Consider the following 24,143-nt stretch of genomic DNA (forward strand, 5'->3'; position numbering starts at 1 on the left):
CATCAGATCCTGCAAGTACTTCCTTGCTCCTACACGTGTGTCTGGAAAACCGGGGTCCCCACCGCGTTTCTGGGTGGCAGCAGGGATGCAGGTGCTGGGGACACGGCTCCTCAACGGCGCAAGCCGCCTCACTCACCAAGTAACTGCCTCAAGCTGATGTTGAACGCGATTTTTGCTCCTTGTCAGTGACAACCGAAAGATTCGCCAGGTCCGAGTAAGCTACTCCGCTCACTACACCGACTGACCCCCTGCTGTCCCGCGGGAAGCCCAAATTTCCCTTCTGACAGAAGACGGACAAAAGGCGTTTTATAATACACGCAACCTGACAGGGCGGTCTGCGTGGCGCACCGGAATTTCACGCCTACGCTCCCGTCGGTACCTCAGTACCGCTGCCAGGGGCGAAGGCTGCTGACGGGGACCCTTCCCCGAGCCCCTCAGTTACTCCGTGCAAACGTGCGGTACGAGGAGGGGGAGAGCCCGACGAACGCGCTAACGAAGCCGCCAGCCGCGCCTCAGCCATCGCTGAGGGGGCCGCGCTCGCGCCGCCGCTTCCCGCCCTTCTCCCACCCCGCAACCGCGTCCCCTCTGTCCCCCGTCCCCCCCACTCCGTGGGGTCGGTCCCGTCCCCGCTGCCTCCCGGCTGCCCCGCTCCCGCGGCACATGGCGCCCACCACGTCCCGGCGGCCTCCTCCCCCGCCGGGTTGCCCGGCGAGAGCGCCTGCGGGCCCTCGGAGGCTCCCCGAGCAACTTTCCTCACCCACCGCAGCGCTCGCAAGGTGAGAAGACGGTTCGGAGCGAAGCGGGGAAAGGGGGGGGTGAGGACGGACTAACCCGCGGCGGGGACGAGCGCGGCCCCGACCCGCCACCCGCCCGCCTTTCCCAGTCAGGCATCGCGCGGGAGAGCCCCGGTGCGCGCTCCCGCCGCCGCGCCTGCGCACGGGCCATTAAATGGGTGCGGGGTGGGGAGCGGAAGGCCCCGGTTACGGCGGCTGAGGAGAGACAGAGTCGGGCGAATAGGGAGAGGGCGCGCGAGCCAGCGCGGAGGGGGCCGGAGCCGACCCGGTGCGCGTGTGGCGCGGGAAGGAGGAGGAGAAGGGAGGAAGGAAGAAGGAAGGAAGGAAGGAGGAAGGGGGTCGAGCGCGGCGCCGGGCGCCGCCGCCGGGAGGGCGGTGTAGGGGTTGTAAGCGGAGCCGGTGGCCGGGAGCAGGAAACGCCGCGGGCGGCGGTAAGGCCTTCAGCGGAGCGCCGTCGGGAGACCCGCCGACCGGCGCGGTGAGTGCGACCGCCTGGGTGAGAGGGGGGGGCGGGCGGCGGTGCAGGTGAGGATCCGCTGAGTCACCTGCCCCGCCGCCGCCGCCGTCGTCGTCGTCGTCCTCCTCCTCCTTCCCTTTGGCTCCGGTGCTTTGGGACGGGGCCTGGGCCGCGCTGCCCCCGCCGCCAGGCGAGTGGGGCCCGTCCCCTCCCGGTGCGGCGGGGGTGGTGTGTGTGTGAGGGGGGGTTGTCCCGGTGTCGTCCCCCCCCCCCGCCCCGGCCCTGCCGCTCGGCTCCTCTCCTTTGGGATCTTTGTTGTGCTAAAGCTGCTTAGGAGCTGGGCTCGGGGGCGGCGGGCTTCGGGATCGGGCTGAGTGTTCCCGCGGGAGCGGCTGGGCTGGGCTGTGGGGGGGGGCTACGAGTAGGGGAAAAAAAAAAAAAAAAAGGCACTGTTAGGGAATGGGTTTGTTTTCTGCAAGTAGTGGATGGTCTTAGGCTGGAAGGTGGATGCACCCATTAGAAAGGGACGTCTCAAAAGCTGACGGCCTGGTTTTGTTTTAAGTAGGTCCATGGTCAAAGGCTTTGAAGTAACCATGGATAAAAGAGGAGGCATAACAGAAACTGAAAACGGTGATGCTTTCCTGGAGTTGAACAGAATTGTGACAAAATACCCGCATCGTTACACAAAGGTTAGCACTCTCCCCTTTCCTCTGAAAGTTGTGCGTGGAGCTGTTGGTCACAGAAGTAGAGTGGGAGGTGGAGGCTTCTCTGAGAGGGAAGCAGCAAGGTGAAGGCTGAAAAGCGTTTGCCTGGATTAGGATTTGCAAGGTGGTGTGAAATGAGCGACCTTTTAAGTGTGATGTAGCTGCGCGGTCCTGTCCTTGATGCACTTTTGATTCCCACCACCTTATTTTAATATCTGAGCACCTCACAGCATGTGCTGGAGAGATTATGGTAGAGACTGAAGTATGTTGTTCTACCAGCTTTCCCAAGCACTTGCACTTCATAGTTGTAGTTCTACTTTCAGCAATGTTCCTGTGAGCAGTTGACCAAAATGTTTCCTTACAGTAGATGCCATTTCCTTGGAACATGTAGCACACTAGATCTTATCGGAAGCTTTAAGGTGTTTACTAAGATGCCTTTTGTAATCTTAGAATTGCTCATATTTGGCTGCTGGAAGCCAAAGTGCTTCTGACTCGAACCAGTGCTTAGTGTTAAAACTTTAATACAGGTGCTTTTGTTTAGCTGTGATACCTAAATATGTGTATGAGTGGAAGAACAATAAATAACTTGCAAATAAAGATTCTTTCAATACTAAGTGAGTTTGATATGCTGTGGGGTTCAAGGTTCAAATCTTGCTTGAGGTTTTGGTACCACTGCTGAAAAACATGCTTTTAGAAAGAGCCTGTAATGGTGGCTGATTTTCCCATTGCTGAAACCTGTGGGAACAGGTGGTCATTGCTTTGTGGAAATCTCTTAAGACTGTTTGCAACAAATGGCCTGAAGTGTGGAACAGGGTGAGACAGTGTGCTGTTGCTGACTGTGTTATCTTACTTGAGGAATTCTGAACTGTTAGCTTCCTACTAGGTTGTTTTTTAAAAGAAAAAAAAATTATCATTGTGGCTTTGTTCTCTTGAGATAGTAGGGCTAGCTTATTTTAATGAGACATCAACAATAAACCAAGTACTTCATAATTGGCAAAACTTACATGGGAATAGTATGGCTTTCTAATTATCTCTAACTTCTTCGAAAAGATGTAGACTTAACCTTCTGAGATGTAAACTATACTGTTGTTCAGACCTTGTTATTTAATTAACTATAAAGTGAAGGAGAGGAGCTCTCTAAACTTTTTTTGCTGCTGGAAAAGTGGTGTATCTATACTTGTTCAGCCTTGCCCAGCTCCTCTCAAGAGTAGTAACTGAATGCAGCTTCAAATTCTGCGTGCTTTTTTTGGGTGGTATTCAGCTAGTGCTGGTGGCAGCTGTACACTGAAACTGATCCACTTGTAGCTTCAGTTTTGTTAATTCAGTAGCTGTAGTTTCTGATCAGGATAAAGTTGCAGAACTAGTGCCAGAAGGCATCTAGTCTTATTTATCTGTTGGTTTCCAAGGAGTCTAAACTCAAGAAACACCAGAAATCAATCTGTGTTAAAATATCTTGCATTGTGGGTTTTTTTTTTACAAGCAGCATCTTAAATATAGCTGGTTTAAGGTGCTCCTGTAATCAACATTGGAAGGCAATTTCACATGATCCAGTTTCCTGTTAATTAGGGATGAGAGAAACACTGTTTCAAGACATGTGCTGCTGATTTGGAAGGGGGAACTGATTTCCTTTAACAGTTTATATGCATTTACTACCAGTAGGAAAACAATTGGCTTGTACTATGAATCCTTCTAAATGGAATAAAACTGTTTAATAACAGCTAAACACACTTTCCTCCATCCACTTAAAAGTACTAGTGTGAGAATTAAAAAAAAAAAAAAAACAAAAACCACCCAAAACTACACTCTGGAAGTGCCACTGTTAATCTCCACTCTCATGAGAATGTTATATAGTCCAAGCTGTGTCTCCTCTAGTTTTTTGGAAGCTGTTGCTCCAAGGGTGCACAGCTAATGAGTGAAAGCCAAGAAACAATTCAAATTTTCCTCACTTCAATGGAAGAATTGCAATAGGATCTGCTTGAGAGTCTATGGACTCCCTCTCGTGGCCAACAAAATAGTGAGTTTCAAGTCTGGTGATGGACAGTGCTGTTAATACTTGTGATATCTGCATCAGGCAATGATAGCATTACAGCACTGATGTTCCTTGTAGATCAAGGTTTATTTTGGGAAGCTGTGGGCAGAGAGGCTAGTCTCCCTCCCTTTAATGGAACTCTTTTTGCTGAAGACTAGTACAGGATGATGCTTGGATATAGATGTAGGTATGTGTGTGTGCATATTAAGGTTTTGTCCAGGTAGGAAGCTGCCATCTGGAAACTTTCAAGTATGAAGCTCCCATAGCTAACGAACTGATTTTAATCACACAGGGATAATGTTGTAAAAGGTCTTGAGGATATTGTATCCTTGGGAAAAAGGTAAAGGGATTTCCTTCTTCAGTTTGGCTGATGTGTGGTGTCTGCTGTTAGGATTTCTTTATCCTTCCAGCTGCCCACTGATTTCTGCACAGTTCTGAATCAATTCAGTACAGTTGGGAGTGAGGCAGATTGAAGAAAGGTAATCCTAGGGAGAGTGAGTAAGTTTAATTAGAAATGTGCACATTGACTGCAGCCAAGTTAACGATGATTCAAAGCACTGATGATCACACCATTGGTAATGCTTTTTAAGTGTAGCAAACTGCAGTGAGAGTGTAGATTGATTATTAGTCTGCCTCAAATGACTAACTGCTCAGGGGTGTGCGATAGTAAACGAAGGACTGTATTTGAAAGCTGGTAGAAAGTGGGAAAACTGAAGTAATTATTCAGCATTGATTTGGTGTTGGGTAGAGTCGGTAATTGTATAACATACATTTAGGTATCTTGGAATTGGTGATGGTCAAATTGCAAGCTTCTGTGGAATTTGCAGATCTACATTAGTAACTGGTATTGTGGTAATGCTTTTTTTTTTTACCTGCTGAATCTTAATATAGTGTTAAATGTAGCAATTTTGATTCCATCTTGAGAACTTACTAGCTCCAGTATCAATGATGCCTGTCTTGCTTATAAGCTGAACTGTCCAGGGAAGTGAATAGGTAAACATGTATGATGTGAATGGCCTTTGAAGTGTTAATGAGGACCGAACCTGACCTAGTAAGTCTTAGTACTTCAAATAAGTGTTTGCTCAGTGGCCAGTGGCAGAAGAACTGAAAAATAAACTTGCTGTCTAAGGTCAACTTTTCACTGCACTATTTCACAGTAAATGAAACAACGTATTGGGAAACTTGGGTAGTCAAATTAAAACACTAAATTGAACAGGCAGTCTGGAATAGATATTTTGGGTCACTTGAGTCTTGTCTGGGTGAGAATTGGAATTAACTGCTTGCTTTTCCTAGGAGGAACTGCTGGATATTAAAGAGCGTCCCTACTCTAAGCAAAGACCTTCTTGTCTTTCTGAAAAATATGACAGGTATCTTCTTCATTCTACAAAAACTATATACATTTTTTTCAAAATAAAAGTTTAAATTGCAAAAAGTTCTTAGCCAAGAAGTGCACTTACATTGATGCAAGGTATATGTCCTGCAGAGTTTAGTGTATGACTGTTTTCAGAAGTACTAATCTACTAGGAAAGGCTTAATGCTCTAGCTAGGAATTTTGTGCTTTGAATGAAGATTGTAACATGAGATCCAGCGGAAAATAACTTCACATGAGTCTTACGGACTTGCAGGAAAAACTACCAAGAATATAGGTGGCTGTATAGCACAGACTGACTGGGTCATGTTGCAACAAGCTGACTTGCTTGATAGATGACTCCCACGTTGATAGCGTACCTTATTTAAAAATGAAGGTGAGAGTGTTTTGGCTTGTGTTTCTAAGTTTGCTAAACAGCAGTATCTCTACTATTCAGATTAATTTATTGTACAAGTATGAGATTGAGGTAAAATTTTCTGAGTGCTTAAAAACAGTGGCACGTGATCTACTTGAGCTGTTTTTCAGTGTACCAGGCAAACTTCGCCAATAACTGGTGGGACAACATGTCCATATGTTGTCCCTTTTATAATCTGATGCTGGGTATTTTACTTCCTTACTGTTACAGAAGGGATCCAGAATACTGTGTATGAGGTAATAAAGTATAGTAAGGCAAAGACTTAGAAGTTGGATATGAAAGGTGTTTCACTTGTACAGACTGCTAGTCAGTGAATTCCAGATTTTCAGCAGCAGTACTATGAATTACTTATTAGACTACAAGTAGCAAACAATCCTGCAATTTTATTTTCATAGTGATGGTGTCTGGGATCCAGAGAAGTGGCATGCATCTTTATATCCGAGTTCAGGAAGAACTTCACCAGTGGAAAGCTTTAAAAAAGATTTGGATTCAGATCGGTCTTCTCTTATGCGTAGGATAGTAGGTAAGTGCATTCTTATAGCACAAGACTCAAAAGTGAACATAGGCTGTTGGCAAAACCTTTCCTTTGGGATGACACAAATGAGACTAAACAAAGTATCTCTGAAAGTTGTTTGACTGCACGGAATAAGTGTCAAGGAAATCTTGGTTGCTCCGACTATAGTCTAGTTTCTGGTATTCTGGTAACTTATCTAACAACAAACTTCAGTAGCAGCCAGTTATTATATCCTACTATTTTTGCTATATAATAGTAAATACACATGTAATAATGCAAGTAAAATGTAAATGTAGTAACGCAGGGGACAATTTCCCTACAATTCAAGACTGAGTACTTAAAACGTCTATAGTGGGAAAGCAGGTACTTCCTAGGAGACTGCAATGATTCCTCAATATCCAACTGTAAATTTAATTTTTTTTCCTCTGCACTTCCTGTGGTCTCAGCTAGATTAGCTTCGCAAAAATAGATCATGAGTGTTTTCCTTCGCAAAGTTCTGGGATAGCAGCAAGGCTATGGAATGGAAGGCTACTATACAGATAACTAGCTTGTATTTACTAATACATTGAATTCAGTGCTTTTTGTGTGGTCTTTGACTTGTAGATCCAAGAGAGCGAGTGAAAGAAGATGACTTGGATGTAGTCTTAAGTCCACAAAGGCGAAGCTTTGGAGGCGGCTGTCATGTAACTGCAGCTATTAGCTCACGTCGAGCAGGGAGCCCATTAGAAAAGGAGAATGATGGTGTCCGTGTTATTGGTGGCCGTAGGATTGGCAGCGGAAGAATTATCTCTTCTCGTAACTTTGATAAAGACCACCGGGGTGGTGAAAAAGACATACGTGATTCTAGAGATGCAAGAGACCGAGATCGTGAGAGGGACTACAAAGATAAACGCTTCAGGGTTTGTTCTTTCTTTTCCTGGTTGCATATTAAATCAGAGGTTTTGGACACTTTGCACTAAAAGCAACAGGGGCAAGTTAACTGCATACAGCAGTTGAGTGTTCTGTGCAAGTAGGCCATTTCTTCTTAAAAGCACCTTTATGGTGTAAAGGGCAAGCACTCAGTGCTTCAAAAACTTTGTCTTCAGTCCTTTGGACAGCTCAACTGGGATGCATCTAATACTGTGTAGCTTACAAACCTTGCCTGTGGTAGATGTAATAGAAAGATATTAAAAAGTCTAATAGTTCACTTGTAGTTCTTGACCTAGAAGTTGTTGGTGAGTGTTGTCTCTAACCTCAGCAGATGGAAGCTTTCCATGCTTTCAGGTGTAATTTTTTTTTTTTTACTTAAAAAGGAGCAACCAATAGCCTACCTTTCAGGATACAAAACTGAGTTTATACAGGCACTGGCAGACCAATAGCCTTCAGTGTAATGAAGCAGAAGTTCAACTGTGAAGCTTAAAATGTAAAAGCTTACTGAGCATGCAGAGTGTGCATATAAAACTTAAAAAAAGAAAAACACAAAACAAAACAAAAAAACAAAACAAAACCAAACAGAACTGGTGTGAAAAGGTTGTAACTTGCTTTGGAGGTCAGGGAGGAATCTTATGAAACAGCATTTTATGGTTAATGTTTTTAATATCCCACTTCAGAGGGAATTTGGTGACAGCAAACGTGTCTTTGGGGAGCGAAGAAGGAATGACTCTTACACTGAAGAGGAACCCGAGTGGTTTTCTGCTGGTCCTACAAGTCAGTCTGAAACCATTGAGCTCACCGGCTTTGATGATAAAATTTTGGAGGAAGATCACAAAGGGAGAAAACGTACAAGACGACGCACGGCCTCACTAAAGGAAGGTAATGGCAGATTTGACAAAAGCTTTGCTTGTTGGCTAGTATGGCATATTGCTGGGTGTAGAGGTGATTGTTACAGATCCAGGCAATTGTAAAGAATAATGCAGTTTACCAACCTTTATCTTAAACTTGCGTAGGTTTTGGTCATCCTGAAGCATAAGATGTAAGGCCCATGACTGATCTTTCAGATGGCAAATACCTTTAAGAGATAAAATACTATTTTTTCAAAAGGCAGGCAGGACTGTGAAGCTGGGAAAAAAATCTTGTATGGATGTTGAATGATACCAGGAATTTGTAGACTCTTAAAAGGGTCTTGTCCATTTCTATACCCTACCCTGCTGGGTGCTAAAGATGGTTTAAACTAAGCTAATGCTCTGAGGTACTTGAAATATTTTTTTTTCCTTATAGTAATACTAACATTAGGAACACTGAGTTAGACATACAGCTGCCAGTAATACAGCTTTAAGCTGAATCTGGAGACTATCTGAATTTGTCTGCAGTCATTGGACTTCAAGTCTACAATTATTATTACCACTGCAAAAGCTGTAGTATAAATCTCTCTGAGGCAAGAGAGGATGACTTCTTAATGCTAGAAATTCCACAGGTGGACAACATAAACCTGAAGAGTTCGGGTTTAGTTGTGTATTCACTTAACCAAAATGTAGTACAGTTTCAAGCATACTAGGTTTGTAGTCATGTCACAGCTTTTTTGCAGCACCTGCACAAGCTTGTTGTGTCTTTAAAATGACATGTGCTTTGCTCCTGCTGGAGGAGTAGGAGCAATGTTTGTCATATGTTGACAATATTAAGAACTCATGTCAAGTAACAGCTTTCAGGGAGTCTGCTCTCTGGGGCACCTAGGAAGAAGGCAGGAGCTGCCAAAGGATTCTTGATGGGAAAACAGCAGCAGCTGTTAACTTACTGTAACAGCTGTATCTGCTTGCTGTGATGTAACATCTGATCTGTTCTGTATACTTCCTGGGTTGATCAGGATGCAGTTGTTTACACATGATTCAATGGCAATTCTTATTTTCTTGAAGTAGATAGTCTTCATTACAGACTAGAAGCTCTGTGCTAGGAGTTCTAGTGGGTGCTAGTTTCTGTTGTGGCAGACGGCAGCCAGCACAATAGAACTGATGAAATATCACATAGGTGGCTAGATTACTCTGGTCCTATGCTTCTAATTCCTAGGCAAATGCATTGACTGTTAGGCACTGTTCCCATAGGAAATAGTCAAGTTCAGTGACTTGGCAATCACTTGATTTTTCTTTTTAAGGGATAGAATGCAATGGTGGAGTGGCAGAAGAGGATGAAGCGCAAACTGTCCTTGCCAATGAAACTCCAGCAGATCAAGAAGTTCCTAGGGAAGCTGTTTTACAAGAACCAGCTCCAGGAGAGTTTGACTTCAATGAGTTCTTTAACTTGGATAAAAGTGTTCCTGGCCTGGCTTCGGTGAGGTGTTTTGTTTTGTTTTTTTAAAGCTGGCTGTATTCTTAAGCAGCATTTTTGCTGCTGCTGCATTCAGTGAAAGCTAAAACTTACTGCTCTGTGAAGTTGCTTCATGCAGTGCGTAAGTCTAAGATGAATTTGCAGAGATTTAGCTTTGCAGTGTTAGGATGTTACTTCTAAAGTGTTATCCCTGGGACCGTCTCCATCTCCAAAGAAAGTGTATGAGGCAAGCTAGCTGATTATTTTTCCTTTTTGGTCATTACTTGAAGACTCAAAATCAGCATCCTGGGTGGATGATCTTTGAAATTATTACAGATATGTTCAGAGAAGTTTCACTCAAATCCATTCAAATGGATGTGTTGTGCAAGCTTCCTGGAAGGCAGTAAGCCTGGAGACACCTGATGAATACTGTCTCAGATATAGTTGCGTTGTTATTGATACCAGTAATGTGCCTGAAAGGATGTATGTCTGACAGGATTTGAATCTTTATTACTTAAACCTCTGTATACTGGTTAATTCATTATTTAGAACTATTACTACTGAGTTGGAAAAAGAAACATAGCCTACTAATTCAGTCAAAAGCATGTTTAAACAATGTTATTGATGTGACTAGTAGATACTCTGTGTAGCCCACGTCATATGTGGGATGCTACCTAGGAGCTAGTAACAAGACTATGAAGAAAGACTGACACTTGCACCACAAGTTTCTTCCAATAGTGGATTTTTACCTCCAGCCATGATTTGATGAGGATTCTGGTACTTCTGTTGGTAGTGTGCAGTTCTTGAACATCTATCTGATTTCTAGAGGTAATAGTAGATGGTTAGTGTTCACTGTTTTTAGTCTGAAAGCTGTACCTGGTCTGTACCTTAGCATGCTTTTTCCTCTTCACCACAAGAAGGGGTAAGCAGGTCCAGCAAGTACTGACTAAACACGGGCCTAATCCATCAACTGCTGATGTTTCTATTCTGACCTCTACATCACTAGGAAGAAAAGCTATTCTTGACTATTCTAGACGGTATAACTGATTAGTAGATGGAATTTGAGTAAAAAGGCTTAGTGTTGTAGAAAGGTAAGTTAAAAAAAAAATCATATTCTGACAGGAAAGAAACAGACCTGATATACAGTTTAGAAATGTTAAGGTTTAAAAAAGTAGAATCCTGACCTAGTCTTTAATGTGGAAAAGCTGCTTACATTAAAAAAGTTCGTCATACATACATAGTGGAGAGTTTGTTCTCCCTATAGAAGATGTAAATGATGTGTCTTTTAGGCTTGACAATCTGATTTTCAGCATATCTGCAAGATGGTGACTCCTTTCAAAAACAGGGAATTCCCAAATCACAAAATATCTGCTGATGAAACTTTAGTGGGCAGATGCTTATAATTTGTCAAAAAAGCGAGTTTCAGACTAACCAGAACTTATCATAATATTCTTTCTTTGTATTGGTGATGTCTGTGACAAGTGTTATAGTACACTTGTACATTTCCTGACATAACTGTCTTAATTCTTCTAATATGTTAGATTCAAACAATCAAAACCAAACGGATCAATACTGTCTTGGTTTTGCTGTTGTAAATAGTGTCGAGTGCCCCTTGTTTCGGAGAAAACAGCTTCTCTGGCAGAAGGAAGCTGTTCTTTTTTCTAAAAGTAAATGTGCTGCTTGGTAAAACTGCATCTGTGCCTATTAAGCAGGTTTTTAACTGGATGCTATCTTGCAAGATAAGAGCTTTAGTTTGAGTTAAATTTTATAATGCGCTGTTTCTTAAATACTTGTAATGATGAGCAAAGAAGTAAACAGTTGCTATAAACTGTAGTGACTTCTGACAGATTAACTCAATGACATACTGCTTAGTGGCCTCAGTTCTGCCTGGAAGGGAGAAAGTGCTAGCTGCTAGTACTTTGCTGATGATGCAGACTCTGACTTGAAGAATGCAACCCTCTTCTTATTCCCAAAATGGTTCAGCATGTGAAGTGCAAGCAAGTAGCCCTTAGCTACTGGCCTTCTCCCCCCAGTCCTTGTGGGATGCTCGCAAGTCAGGGAGTAATCTTTGCGCTTCATTCTAGGCACTGTCCTTGGCCAGTGCTGGAACTGAATTGAATTGTGATTGCAGAAAATCCAATGGATCAGAGTACTCCTTTTGTACATTGATAGGGACCAGCCTTGAGCCATCTGACTGTCAGAATTACTAATTGTTATAATCTGTTGTAATTCTTGGGGCAAATGCTTCTCACTTTTTTGGCATATCCACTTTAAAATGGAATAGTTAATGATCTTTGGATGCTCTGATTATGCTGTTTCAGTTACAGTTTTACTCTGAACAAATACTTGGTATAAATAGAAGATGTATGATGGGTTATGCTGACTACACAAATGCTGCCATATTAGGAGGAAAAAAAACAGTTCAAAGCTGCTAAACTCTGGGAGTAGCATCTAGTTGTCTGTAGCAGAAGAATCTTGATTGCACAGTAAAGCTTCTCAAATGTGTTGCTGATCTTGCTTCTGTTAAGAGTATCTTTTTTTTTTTCCCCCCCCATAATCTAGATGATAGAAGATGTGCTGGGGGAAGGTTCAGTGTCTGCCAGCAGGTTCAGCAGGTGGTTTTCTAATCCTAGTCGTTCTGGAAGTCGGTCAAGCAGCTTGAGATCTACACCACATGAGGAACTGGAGAGGCTAGCAGGTAAGACTATAGGACAATGCAGGGTCAGATAGCCTCCTTCCATATTCCTTCCTACTCATTCAATAAGAACATGGCAGATAAAGCTTTAGGGTAGTGAATTCTCCCACAGTTTAAGCACTTGACATTCTTTTGGAAGCTTTTAGAGTAAGCACCTATAAGTTCTTTTTTTATAAATGCTCATGTCATGCTTCCTGATGACTTTCCAGCTGATCTTGGGCAAGGGGTGTGAGGCATAACTTTTCAGTGACATATTGAAGTTGGTTACCAGTGTATGTTCATCTTGAGACATTGGGTTGGTAAACTGATGTCGCAGTGCTCCTGGTTTTGCTGTTTCAGGTCTAGAGCAAGCCATTCTCTCCCCTGGCCAGAACTCTGGAAACTACTTTGCTCCCATTCCATTGGAAGACCACTCTGAAAACAAAGTGGACATCCTAGAAATGCTACAGAAAGCCAAAGTGGACTTAAAACCTCTTCTCTCAAGTCTTTCAGCCAACAAGGAAAAGCTTAGAGAGAGCAGTAAGTGCCTCTTCAGATATTGTCGAGTTCTTGTGATGCAGTATCTCAAGGCAAGAGGCTTGGTATTCTGGAAACCTCAACTGCCAAGTCCAGGAGTAGGAAGTATTACAGGTTTACTTACACTACTGAAAATCCAGTATTCAACAGATCTCAGTTGTCAATATCATCACTGATTCTTTTCATCCTAATCACAGGATGACATCGGGACTCTATCAGACCGCTTTACTGGCCAGTAATAATCATAAGTTAAGATGATGCAAGTCTTGATCTGAGTTTCCAGCTTTGTCTATGGCATTTACATAAGTTTTTCATACTGGAGACTGGTAATGTCAGCTCTGAAACTGTGGCATATAAAATCTGGCTTTACCAAAAACTTAGTGTAAGTCATTCTTGCAAACATCTATAATGGATCACATTGATCCATTAAGTATCAGTATCTAAAAAGATGGAACAGTAGCCTGATGTCAATTTTTTCAGGTGTGTACTGTAAACTTGAACTTCTCAAGACTGTGGCTATCACTTGAAGCACAGTGGTCTCTGCTCACTGTTCAGTGCATTAATTAAATGGTTAATATAGAGCTGCAACATAGGAAGAGATTTGTCTTAGTTATGCTAACTTGGCTAGAATCATGGCATTCCAGGGAACTTAGTTAGAATTCACTTTTGCTAGCACCAGCTGTTCTAGACAGAGTTCAGGGCTGACTTTAAACTTAGTGTTCAAGGACACTTCCAAGTTAGGGATTTGCATGTTTGGGCCCATAGCATGCATGGAGGGTACAAAATGCATGTGTTCTGTGAAATCTGAAGGTCTAATTCCAGATTGGTTTCTCTTTGGCAAGTAGCATGTATTGCCATGTAAACTGGACTGAACAAAAAGTAATGCTACTTTGTGATTTGTGTGAAGTAGCTAGGAAGGAAAGCATCCAAGCACTGCAAATATTCTTAAGCATCCAGTCTGGGAGTAGGGAGTGTCAGCTAACATGTGGAGAACTTTTTCTTAATTTGACTTAAATAGAACTGCAAGTCCTTTCTGTGTTCTGCTTAGTCTGACTTTCTTACTAAAAGCTTTTTCAACTTTGATCCTCACAAACCAAGGATGAAAGAACAAAAAATTGTGGGGAAGCTTCCATGCACTCAAAAGTACCTGATGTTGGTTCTCTATTCCCATAAAATGCTGTGCAGTTCTTCAAGTGTTGTGGAGTTTTCAGGTCAATTTCTCTCCACCAATGTCATATTTTTCCTCATGTTCCATGCTGCATGTCTGCATCATTGTTTCTTTTCTCCACCTTCTTGCCCAAATTTCCAGTAAATCTTATTTCTTTGGGCCAGCATCTGCTACAGCAATCCATGGCATGCTCCTGTCTCTTCTGCCTTTTCTCTTAAGGTGTCATACCTTGTGATGTGTGTTAGCTGGTCCATAAAGCATGTCTAGCCTTGATGTTGGGCACTGACAGATGTTTATATATGCATACACAGGAAAAAAGTACTGCTTAATAACACTTGTACCTTATTCTGGTTATGCCAGTGAAATCTTTCTATAGTGGCTTTTATTTCTGAGCAAAAAATCTACTTCAGACTTTATGCACACCAAACTAAGTGTGTAACTGAGTCTCCAAAGTATCTAAATTTTCCAGGTATGTATTCTCTCCACTTATGATAGCTTCAGACCATTTGACATTGCTTACCCTGTGGCTGTAAGACCATCTGGTCTCCTGGAGTATAAGATAAATGGAACTCTCCTAATTGAAAAAGAACAAACTCAGCTGTCAGGTGAATATTCTCTATTAAAAGCAGGTGAAGTCGTAAAATGTAATAACATGTCTTGCAGTATAAATGAAAGCTAGTGAGAACTTATCAGTGGAAACCTGAACGGGTTCTTGTGGAGTCTTATGTGCCTGTAGTTGTTCACGGCAATACTCCTAATTTGGATATTAGAATATCAGTCTAAACACAGGTCAGACATGGTTTGACAGCTAGTATGAATATCAGAAGATAGGTTTTTGGCTGTTGCTTGTTTTCAAACAATTTGTATTCAACAGCTGTACAAGAATTATTAGCTCACTTGTAAACAGAGAACTGTGGCTTACCAGTATTCCCCCTGTATTTCTCAGCACATTCAGGGGTTGTACTTTCAGTGGAAGAAGTCGAAGCTGGGCTAAAAGGCCTGAAAGTGGATCAGGAGGGAAAAATTGCTACTCCTTTTATGGCTGAGCAAATGGAGGAAGCATTGAATGTTGCTGGCTCCAGACAGATCAAGAAAGATGGAGATATGACTGCATTTAACAAACTAGTCAGCACTATGAAGGCAAGTGGGACTCTACCTTCACAGCCCAAAGTCAATGTAAGTAGCAGACTCCTGGCTTTTCTGAACTTGTGCTAAGACATGGGTTATGAACTGGAAACCCCTTACATGAGCCTTCTGATAACATGGGAGCCGTGACTGGATACAGCAGTGTGACATTAAATATAGGCTTACATTTAGAATATTGTTGCTTGGAGGGGAAAGTAAGGAAGGTGCTTTGGTCATTTTGCCCTAGCCAAGGTAATTAAAAGTGGGGCTTTCCTCAGTTCAGAGTTCACAGGGTTGATTCCATGTTAAGTGTCCGAAAGCCCCAGAACTCTAATACCATGTGAGAAGTCTAATAATTTTCACCTTGAAAGTGGACCTATGTGAATATCTAATACCATTGATTAATATCTGGACCCTTAGACTATAAATACTTGCCCCCAAAATGATCCTGTATGATGAAAAGGCTGAATCTTCTACTATAGAGGACACTTTGATTAGTGTCTAAAATTTTCCTACATTTGAACTCATCCTGTCTGAACCTTATTTAACAAAAATACATCTGTAGAAAAGGTACTATCCGTATTACAGACATCATCACTCCACTCTATGGAAGACTCACTAGTGTTAGTTTAATGGTTGCCTTAGTGCTGCTATTAAAAGGTATGTCTGTTAAAATGCCTGTAGTATGGGTACAGCTAACACTTGAAGCTCAGATGTCTTGCTTTAGTGACTTTTGAGAGGTATGTCAGTGTATGGTCTAATATTTTAAAATGGGATTGTAAAATTATTTGTATTAAGATTAAACTAAACTGAATAATTATTAGCTGAAAGATTAATATTAAACAACAGATGATACTAAGCTTTAGGCTGGAAGAGATTGTAGTATGAAATTTCATCCTGCCACTAACTGCCTAAACAGTATGCTTGACCCAGAAGCTATCAATAACTACTTCTGGCATCATAAAATACTTCCAACAACTGAGTAAGTCTAAAGCATCTGTTTTTTCTGCCAAACTGTACCCAAGGACTTTCAGCCTCATCCCACTTCACTAAAAGATAGTGAAGAATGTAAATTTTCCCTGTGAAGAATTTGCAGACTTTCACACTTAAATTGAGACTTTCATTTCTGGCTGTCCCTTTACATTGACATGTAATTCTGATGCATAGAAGAATATCTTAAATAATTTGTCTAATACACAAATACTTTTGTTTGTGCATAGTCTCAGTTGGCCACTTGGCCTGATATTTCATCTCCAGTTTACACAATTATAAATTCATATATCTTACCCAAACCCGAATAAGGCACATTGAACTACCTGTATGCAATCCAGCACTAGGCATTTTCATAGCTAGGGAAGATCTGTGAGCCAGTTCAGCCCTTAACTTTGCTGGAATTTTATTTGGCTGATGCATAAACTATGGTTATAACAGAACAGGTGAAACTATTTCTGTCACTGAGACAAATGTGGATTGTCTCTTAACAAGTTTGATGCTTGTTGTATCTACATCTAATTTACAATGTTTTCATTTTCTTAGCAGAGCCTCGAGAGCCACTTATTGTCACCTCCAGAGATGCCGGGCCAGCCTCTATCAAAGAATATTCTGCAGGTACTTCTTATTGGGGTGGGGGGGGGAGTACTTAAAAGTGTATCCCCAATGGGAAAACAAAAAATATTTGAAAATAAGACCTTTAAGGCAATTATGGGATCACTAATCAAACAGGACTCTAGAGAGAGGAAAGAGAACTTGTCACTAATTCAGTTTACTTAGAAATTTGTCTTGTCATGCTATTTCCCATGATTACAACTTGAAAATAAAAAACCTGGCCAAGTGCCTAATTCTAAGGGCAATCCAGAATTGGAGTATCTTGTTGTACAAGTCCACCTTGTCTTTTTAACTTGCTATAAATAGTGTAGTAAAGTGAGCTCATTTGTATAAATTGATCCTACTCTGAACATTCTTTCATTATTTATTCTTAGGAACTTCTTGGTCCACCCATTACCAGACCTGCTTCATCAAATGTGTTAAGTGGCCTCATAGGTGGTTTGGAACCTGCAGCCTCTTTACTGACACAAAGAGCACCTTCTCCCCCGATTCCACCTGTGTTTCCAACTAGAGCTGCTTCTGCAGATTACCTGCGCCATAGAATATCTTCACCCATTGGTGAGACTGCTTGCAAAACAGTTTTTCTTTTTTATTACTTGAGTTTGTTTTAAAGAATTCTTTGCAGAACAATAAAACTTCCTGGCACTTGGTGGGTAACTAGGTCAGTGTCTGCCTCTTGAGTGCAAGATGCCTTTTTACTTACTAGTCTCTAATGTTAAATTAATCTCAAAAAAATGTAGATGTCTGTGATGGATCATCTAGACCTCACAGTAAATTCTGGTGTGGAGTAATGTGCTCAGCTACTATATAAGAAGCTAATTTTCAGAGACTACTTGGCCATTTGTATTGCAAAACACACTACTATGGCTTCCCTGTAGCTTTCCAGCCTAGTGACAAGGAAGAGACATAGCTGTGTGTAGATTTAAAGGATGAGCTGAGAGCCTTCATAAGGAATCCTTTATTCATGTAGAATTGTTTAACTTAGGTCGTATATTGTATATATTGAAAGAAACTGTTAATCCTTTTAAATACAACTGCTGAATGTTCTTTAGGTTTTGGACAAGGTTCTCAGCAATTGCTTGGTGATCCATTTCCAGGTGTAAGGAAGCCCATGAGTCCAGTTGCTGCACAGGTTAGATTAAATGCTCTTTGCTTAATGTGTATTCATCTCTTTTTACATTGTGTGGTCTAGAACTAACTTGTGGAAACACATGCTTAGCTGTCGCATTCAGATGTTTATGCTTAATTAAGTTCACTCCGAGTTTGAGGATGTAAAGTCCAATTTAGTACAGTCTCAAAACCTCATTGCAATTGGACCCATCTTAGAGTACCCCAAGTGCAAGATTTTTTGAAACTTCTGTTGTCTGTCAATAACACAGATAGCTGTTGGTGGGCAGACACTCTGTGAAGACATTAGTAGCTATAGCAGTGAAACTTCAGTATCTTAAAAAAAACCCAACCAAATACAATCTCTGATTTGTGTGGTTTTTATACAACTCTACTTCAGATGAGTCCTTTGGAAATACAACAAGCTGCATTAGAGGGACTAGCATTACCACATGACTTGGCCATACAGGCAGCAAACTTCTATCAGCATGGCTTTGGTAAACCACAAATGGACAAAAGCAGAGATGGCTACAGAAACAGGTGAGTATCTGACTGAAATTTGAGGGGTACACTGTCAACTGATTTTTTTTTTTTTTTAATGTGAGTATTGTCTTTTGCTAGATATTAGTACTAGTCATTCAAGCTTGTATTGGGTTTTGGCAATCCTGCCTTTCATTCTGTGCCAAGAGTAGAGCTGCTTCTTACTAACTTGTTGTCTGTCAACAGGCAGCAGCGAGTGACTAAATCACCTGCACCAGGACACAGAGGGAATGCATCTTCTCCAGCCCCTACAGCATCCATTACTAGCATGGTCAGTACCTAATGTATAATGATTGTAGGAAAAGCTGTAAAAGTATCTGCAGTAACTAGATTATAGCAACTGTAATCGATGGGAGAAAGGGAGGCCACAGAGGAGTTAATCATATTCATGTTTTATCAGTGGCCACATGATACAAGAATGAATTACACTTCATATTTAACTTAATGTGTTCACTTTGGAAAACAGCCCTTCCTGACCACTATCTTATCTAAAACTGAAGAAGCACCATTAATATTACCTTGACCTGGTCTCCTGAAACCAAAGGAAGATAACTATGAAAACTCGGGCCCTTATATTTTGGCACTTAAGTTTTCAGAGGACAAATGCTGAAAGCCATTAGCCACTTTGGAGAACACTGGTCTTCACTTATGAAGTGACTTACCTAAGTGCCTGTAGGTTGAAATATTACCTAGGAGCTTCAGGGTCACTCTGAAAATAAATAAAACCTCAAAGCCAAGCTGTTGCCTCACTGCCTTCAGTACTGTGTAGAATGTTGCTATGATCTAAATTTTTCAATTAATCAGTCAAGTACTTGCAGCTCAGGACTAACACAGATGATCAGCTGCTAAATCAAACAAGTACTTTTGTTTGTATACCAAATGAGTGGCTTCCACAGATGCTATGACTTTGAATGGGGGAAAAATATAAATGAGGCAATAGTTTTCTGCAGATGCATCAGTCCTGAGTTAATATAGATAAGGCAGCTCTGTAGGAACTCCTGTTGAGCTGCTGTTCTGAACCAATAGCAGAGACGAAACAGCTGTAACTTAAAATACAGCTCATCCACTTTTTCAAGCCTGTTAAGGTACACTTAACTTTGAGAACATCTGCTGGTTTTAATATAGGTATTGGACTTCTGCAAAAGCTAAAGAGAGTGCTTAAGATAGAATAAAGCTATGAAATGAGGTGAAGTAAAATCATGGGCATGCATGGCTGATTCAAAGGAACTTTAAATGGAAAGGATGTGCTGTAATTGGTGTCCACCCACAACTAAGATAGTGTGGCCTAGATAACGAGCACTGAGTAAGGTGTTGCTTCTTACTATGTTCTCTACAGCTGTCTCCTTCCTTTACACCTACCTCTGTGATTCGTAAGATGTACGAGAGCAAGGAGAAAAGCAAAGAGGAGCCAGTTTCTGGGAAAATGAAAGTTGGTGATGGTAAAGATGAAAATCAGAGGCCAAATGAAGGTATCGTAATGGCTTTAAAATAACACACACCAGAGAGATTTGGAATAGCATCAAAGAGCTTCAGCACATAATATGCCCAGGCTAACTTTAGACATTCCTGATTTGTGGAGATGAGGAGGGTGTAGAAATGAGCCTATAATGAGAGGAAGGGTTAGAGCCATGGAGAGGATACACTTCCAAGTGCAGTCTTCCAGCAGTGTTGGGTTTAAAGCCATTTTTTCTTTACCTGCCAGTTTGTGAGCACTAGTGATATTAAGAGGCCTGGACCAAAACTGTTTCTTTGCATCTGGTCTTGACGAGCAGGCATATTAACAATAATGCTTCCATATATCTCTACACCAGTAATTGAGTACAAGCAACTTAGAGCCCTCTTGGGACATCTTAACTGAACAATCAAAGCTGAGACCAATTAAGCTCTTTTAAGTGTAGCAGGTCAAGGAAGCATTCTGTCACCCTAACTGATATAAGTGGCTATTAAAAGGAAATGCTCGATACCAACTGCCTGACCCAGTAGGACCAACATGCCTAATTGCAATGACACTGTCTTCAATACTGGTAACTACAGAAGTAGCTTGCAGTTCCTATTATACAGTTGGCTTTTTTTCCTTTTAGCACTCCAACTATTACTGCTACCTCAACTAGTAGCAGATGATTCTAAGGTATTTTAGGCCTTGTCTACCTGATCTAGATGGCCTGTGGAAGTACCTTCTTGAGGTGCCTTAGTGTTCCAAATCTTGCTAAGCATGTGTCAGACACAGAAGGCTGCTGCTAACCTCCACACACATCTAAACTGGAAAACAACTTCAGGCTAGATTTCTGGCACAACTCCATATTACAATTTTGTCTAGGGAGGATCCCTTGTACCTCCTGTCGCCTTTGGGACTAACTCATCCATGCTGCCAGTTCAAAATTTCTAAGAAAAGGGAAAAATAAGAATTAAAGGTGGATTTACTGCTGATTCTGACCTAATTTAAGCTTGCTGCCAAGGGATTTCTGTGCGACACATTCATTCTCGTTACTGTTTTGAAATAATTTGGCCAAAAGCAGCCAGGAATGACAGATGCTTGCTATTAAATATATATATATATATGACTAAAGTTCAGCTAGTCCTGGAATCTAGCTATCAGATCCAGTCATTGGCTTTAATTTTCCTTAGGTGTAATCTCTAGCTGTGGACTATAATAGTTGTATTCAATTCTAGCTACAGATAACCTACTGTGTAGTTCTGTGGAGAATGCAGATCAAGAAACTTTGCCCACCTTAGGTACCAAACTACCTGCACTGCAACGCTCTGCATGTTCCACACCTCTTACCCAAGCAAATCGTTGCACCAAAGAGCAAGACTACAGGCCTAAATCAACTGGTAGAAAGACTCCTACAATGGCCTCCCCAGTACCAGGAGGCCCTTTTCTTCGTCCTGTTCATCAAGTACCCCTTGTTCCCCATGTACCAATTGTACGACCTGCTCATCAACTGCATCCAGGATTGGTCCAGAGAATGCTGGCACAGGGGGTTCATCCGCAACATCTTCCTCTACTGCAAGCAGGTAACGCGTACTTCTTTTCCCTTAAGTTAATGCATGTTCTCTGTAAGACTGGCTTTGTGTTAGGAACAGCACAAACTGATACTCATTACTGGTAAAGTTTATTACGTCAAAGCTTACCTTTTAAAACCAGGCAATAAATTCTAGTCCATCTAAATATATAAATGTTCGTTTTGCTTTAAATTCCTTATGCTTATTAGGTAAGAAGTTTCCTCACTACTTGTTCAACAGGTATGCTTCCTCCTGGGGTGGACCTGTCTCACTTGCAGGGAATATCTGCTCCCATCCTTGGCCAACCTTTCTATCCGCTACCAACAGCAAGCCATCACATCTTAAATCCGCGTTCTGGGACACCTTTGCAGCTAGCGATGATGCAACAGCAACTACAACGATCAGGTAGGCTAAAACATAAAACAGGAGTGTGAGTTTCAGGACACTGACTAGCCTGCTCCAGGTACTATACTTGTTGGCCTGTTTCAGTATGCTGAGCTAACAGGAAGCTACTTTGTTAATTTAGATATTCATAATCACTAATCTTGTGTGGGTATTGAGCAGTTTGGGGCACTGCAGGCTCTTATGCCAGAAGAAAGTTGTAAGCGAAGCATTCAGTTTCAAGATAGATGTTGCTATTGACATCTGCCTTTTGCAGCCCATGTGCTGTCTTTCCTTCCTTGCTGGGTGAGAGGCTACCCACCTATCTCAAAATGCTATTTGATGCTGGTCTTCCAGTTAAAACCTGCATGATACTGTGTCCAGAACTGGCAGTGTCAGGCAGTTTATGGGAGTACTAACAAGAGAATAAACACGTGGGGCCTGGATTTCCCAGGGCTAGTAGAATGAGTAAAAGCCATGTCCAGCTCACATGCCTTATCAGGCGATTGCTCTAGGGCAAATCTCATTGTTGGGTGAATGTATTACTCCACCTCTAATAGCTTTACATTTCACAGGCACTGGAGCACAGGGATCAGCCGCTGGTGCACAAACAACCCCTCAAAATGTGCTGCCTCGGACTGGATTATCTCATGGGCACACACAGCTTGATCATCGCCCCAGCCAGAGAAGTGGCTCTCCCATTGGCCTTGCAAAATGGTTTGGTTCAGATGTCTTGCAGCAGCCTCTCCCTTCCATGCCATCCAAAGTCATCAGTGTAGATGAACTGGAATACCGGCAGTGAACAGTGACCACTGGGTGGAACACTTGTGATTCTTTAGACTGGATAAAAATGTCCATAGTCAGGACTTCACCTCTGTTTGTTTTTTGGGGCTTTTATTTTTAGCACTCTGTGCAAAATTTCTTTTTGAGAGACTAAAGCACATGGCACCTGTCCTGGTCTCATGTCTGCATCAAGACTAAAGGATCCATTATGGCTTGAATAGTGAAGCCTGAAGAAATTTAGATGCAAGACAAAGCCAGTTTAATCCTGGAAGTGTCTTTTTTTTTTTTTTGGTTTTGTAAGATATGTGAATGAAGTGCTGATATTCTCTAGTGTAGAGGTAGCAGCTATGGATTCCTCCTGCAGAAAACTAAATGTATAGACCCTTGTGTACAGACTTGTGTATAAACAATCTTTTGTATATATACACATAGAATAGCCTTTTTGAATCTATACAGCTGTACATAAGAGTAGCTGGTAACAGTTGAGCTTTAGTTGTGCCTATGGTTTGGATCTTTCTCCATTGTATGTGTGGGACTTTCTTTAAGATTAAAGTTGCATATCCTAAGTGTGAGTGAACAGGATAAAGTTGCTTTGCCTTTTCTTGCTGCTCATCTCCTCTAGGTCTCCCTCTCACGTTCTTCTGTCACGTACTGTGCACTCAGTGTAGCTAAAGTGTCAAAGTAAAAAGCCCACATCTTGCTGTGTAACAAAGGTCTGATTCCTTGTGTGTATGACTCTTGCCACCAAATGAGTGAATTGTTTAGTCTGAACAGCCTTGAGGATGAGACCTGGTACAGTAATGATAAAGCCAGATCTTCAGTCTGCCATAAGCAAAGAGACTGTAGGTTCCTGATGGTCATAGCTCTTTCAAGAGGGCTGGTGCTGGTCCTTGTTTAGCTGCAGTATTTTCTTTGTTTTAATCTTTCAAACCAGTTACTAAAGGTCATCAAAATGGAACCTTTGAATCCTCGCCCTTCAACTCCTCAGTCATAGCTGTGGTATGTTCTATGCTGCCTTCACTTCTATTTACAGAAGGGAGTCCCAAGAACTGTCCTCAATCTAGTGTGCATCTACTGATGCAATTACTGTGAAGCTTGCCTTTGGAGTCTTGTTCTGTGGCTTGAAAGGGGGGAGGATGGGGTAGTTTTGTGATCTTATGGTGTATATTTGGTTTTAAAATACTATGTTCCTTTTAAGCCTGTTTCCTGAACAGTTAAGTGTTCTCTTCCATCCTTCTACTGCATGGTTCCTCACTTCACTCTCTCACTTGCGTTGAGTCTAGTACTGCTGTCATGTCCTCTATCTAGCTTAGGCCATTGTGCTCTTTTAAAAAAGGTGAAAGCAAAACCAGAATTCTCACGGACTTGCTCTTTCCTAGGTCTCACTGAATGCAAAACCAGCAGCAGAAAAAAAAAAAAAATCACTTGACTATATTATAATTGCCAGCATGCTGTGGTGGGTTTGTTTCAGTCCAGCAGAGACAATGTTGTACAGAAATAGCAAGCTGAAATCGCCAATGTGGAATCTGTTGGGGGTCACCCTTACTTCTAGCAGTTGTTCCTAAAACAATCTGTGTAGAACATGCAATCACCAGCTTGTCCTTGTAAGATTGTTTTCATACTTTTTTAACTTGACACTTTCCCAGTAACATTCTGTAAATAAAGTTGATTCTACCAGCTGTCTGTATCAACTGCTCTTAACTAAACTATAATGTCACTATA

The 24,143-nt window shown here is 41.8% G+C and overlaps 1 protein-coding gene across 5 annotated transcripts; it reads left to right on the forward strand.

Annotated features, from left to right (window-relative positions):
* Nucleotides 1-960: 960 nt before the first annotated feature.
* Nucleotides 961-24,100, forward strand: EIF4ENIF1 (eukaryotic translation initiation factor 4E nuclear import factor 1). Of its 5 annotated transcripts, none has more exons than XM_052796596.1 (19): nt 961-1,272; nt 1,814-1,940; nt 5,278-5,351; nt 6,164-6,291; nt 6,886-7,181; nt 7,872-8,073; nt 9,347-9,522; nt 12,061-12,196; nt 12,533-12,712; nt 14,824-15,053; nt 16,539-16,610; nt 16,982-17,165; nt 17,660-17,739; nt 18,115-18,254; nt 18,441-18,525; nt 19,591-19,723; nt 20,925-21,269; nt 21,498-21,662; nt 22,214-24,100. In XM_052796596.1, the coding sequence occupies exons 2-19, from the start codon at nt 1,821-1,823 to the stop codon at nt 22,438-22,440; spliced, it is 2,973 nt and encodes a 990-aa protein (XP_052652556.1). In that variant the 5' UTR covers nt 961-1,272; nt 1,814-1,820; the 3' UTR covers nt 22,441-24,100. The 5 variants fall into 5 exon arrangements, with proteins under 5 accessions (XP_052652556.1, XP_052652555.1, XP_052652558.1 ...); XM_052796595.1 differs by having other exon boundaries at nt 1,817-1,940; XM_052796598.1 differs by having other exon boundaries at nt 1,817-1,940; nt 20,988-21,269.
* The last annotated feature ends 43 nt before the right edge of the window (nt 24,101-24,143 follow it).

Source organism: Harpia harpyja, chromosome 9, assembly GCF_026419915.1.
Source record: "Harpia harpyja isolate bHarHar1 chromosome 9, bHarHar1 primary haplotype, whole genome shotgun sequence".
In the NCBI taxonomy this organism is placed as follows: domain Eukaryota; kingdom Metazoa; phylum Chordata; class Aves; order Accipitriformes; family Accipitridae; genus Harpia; species Harpia harpyja.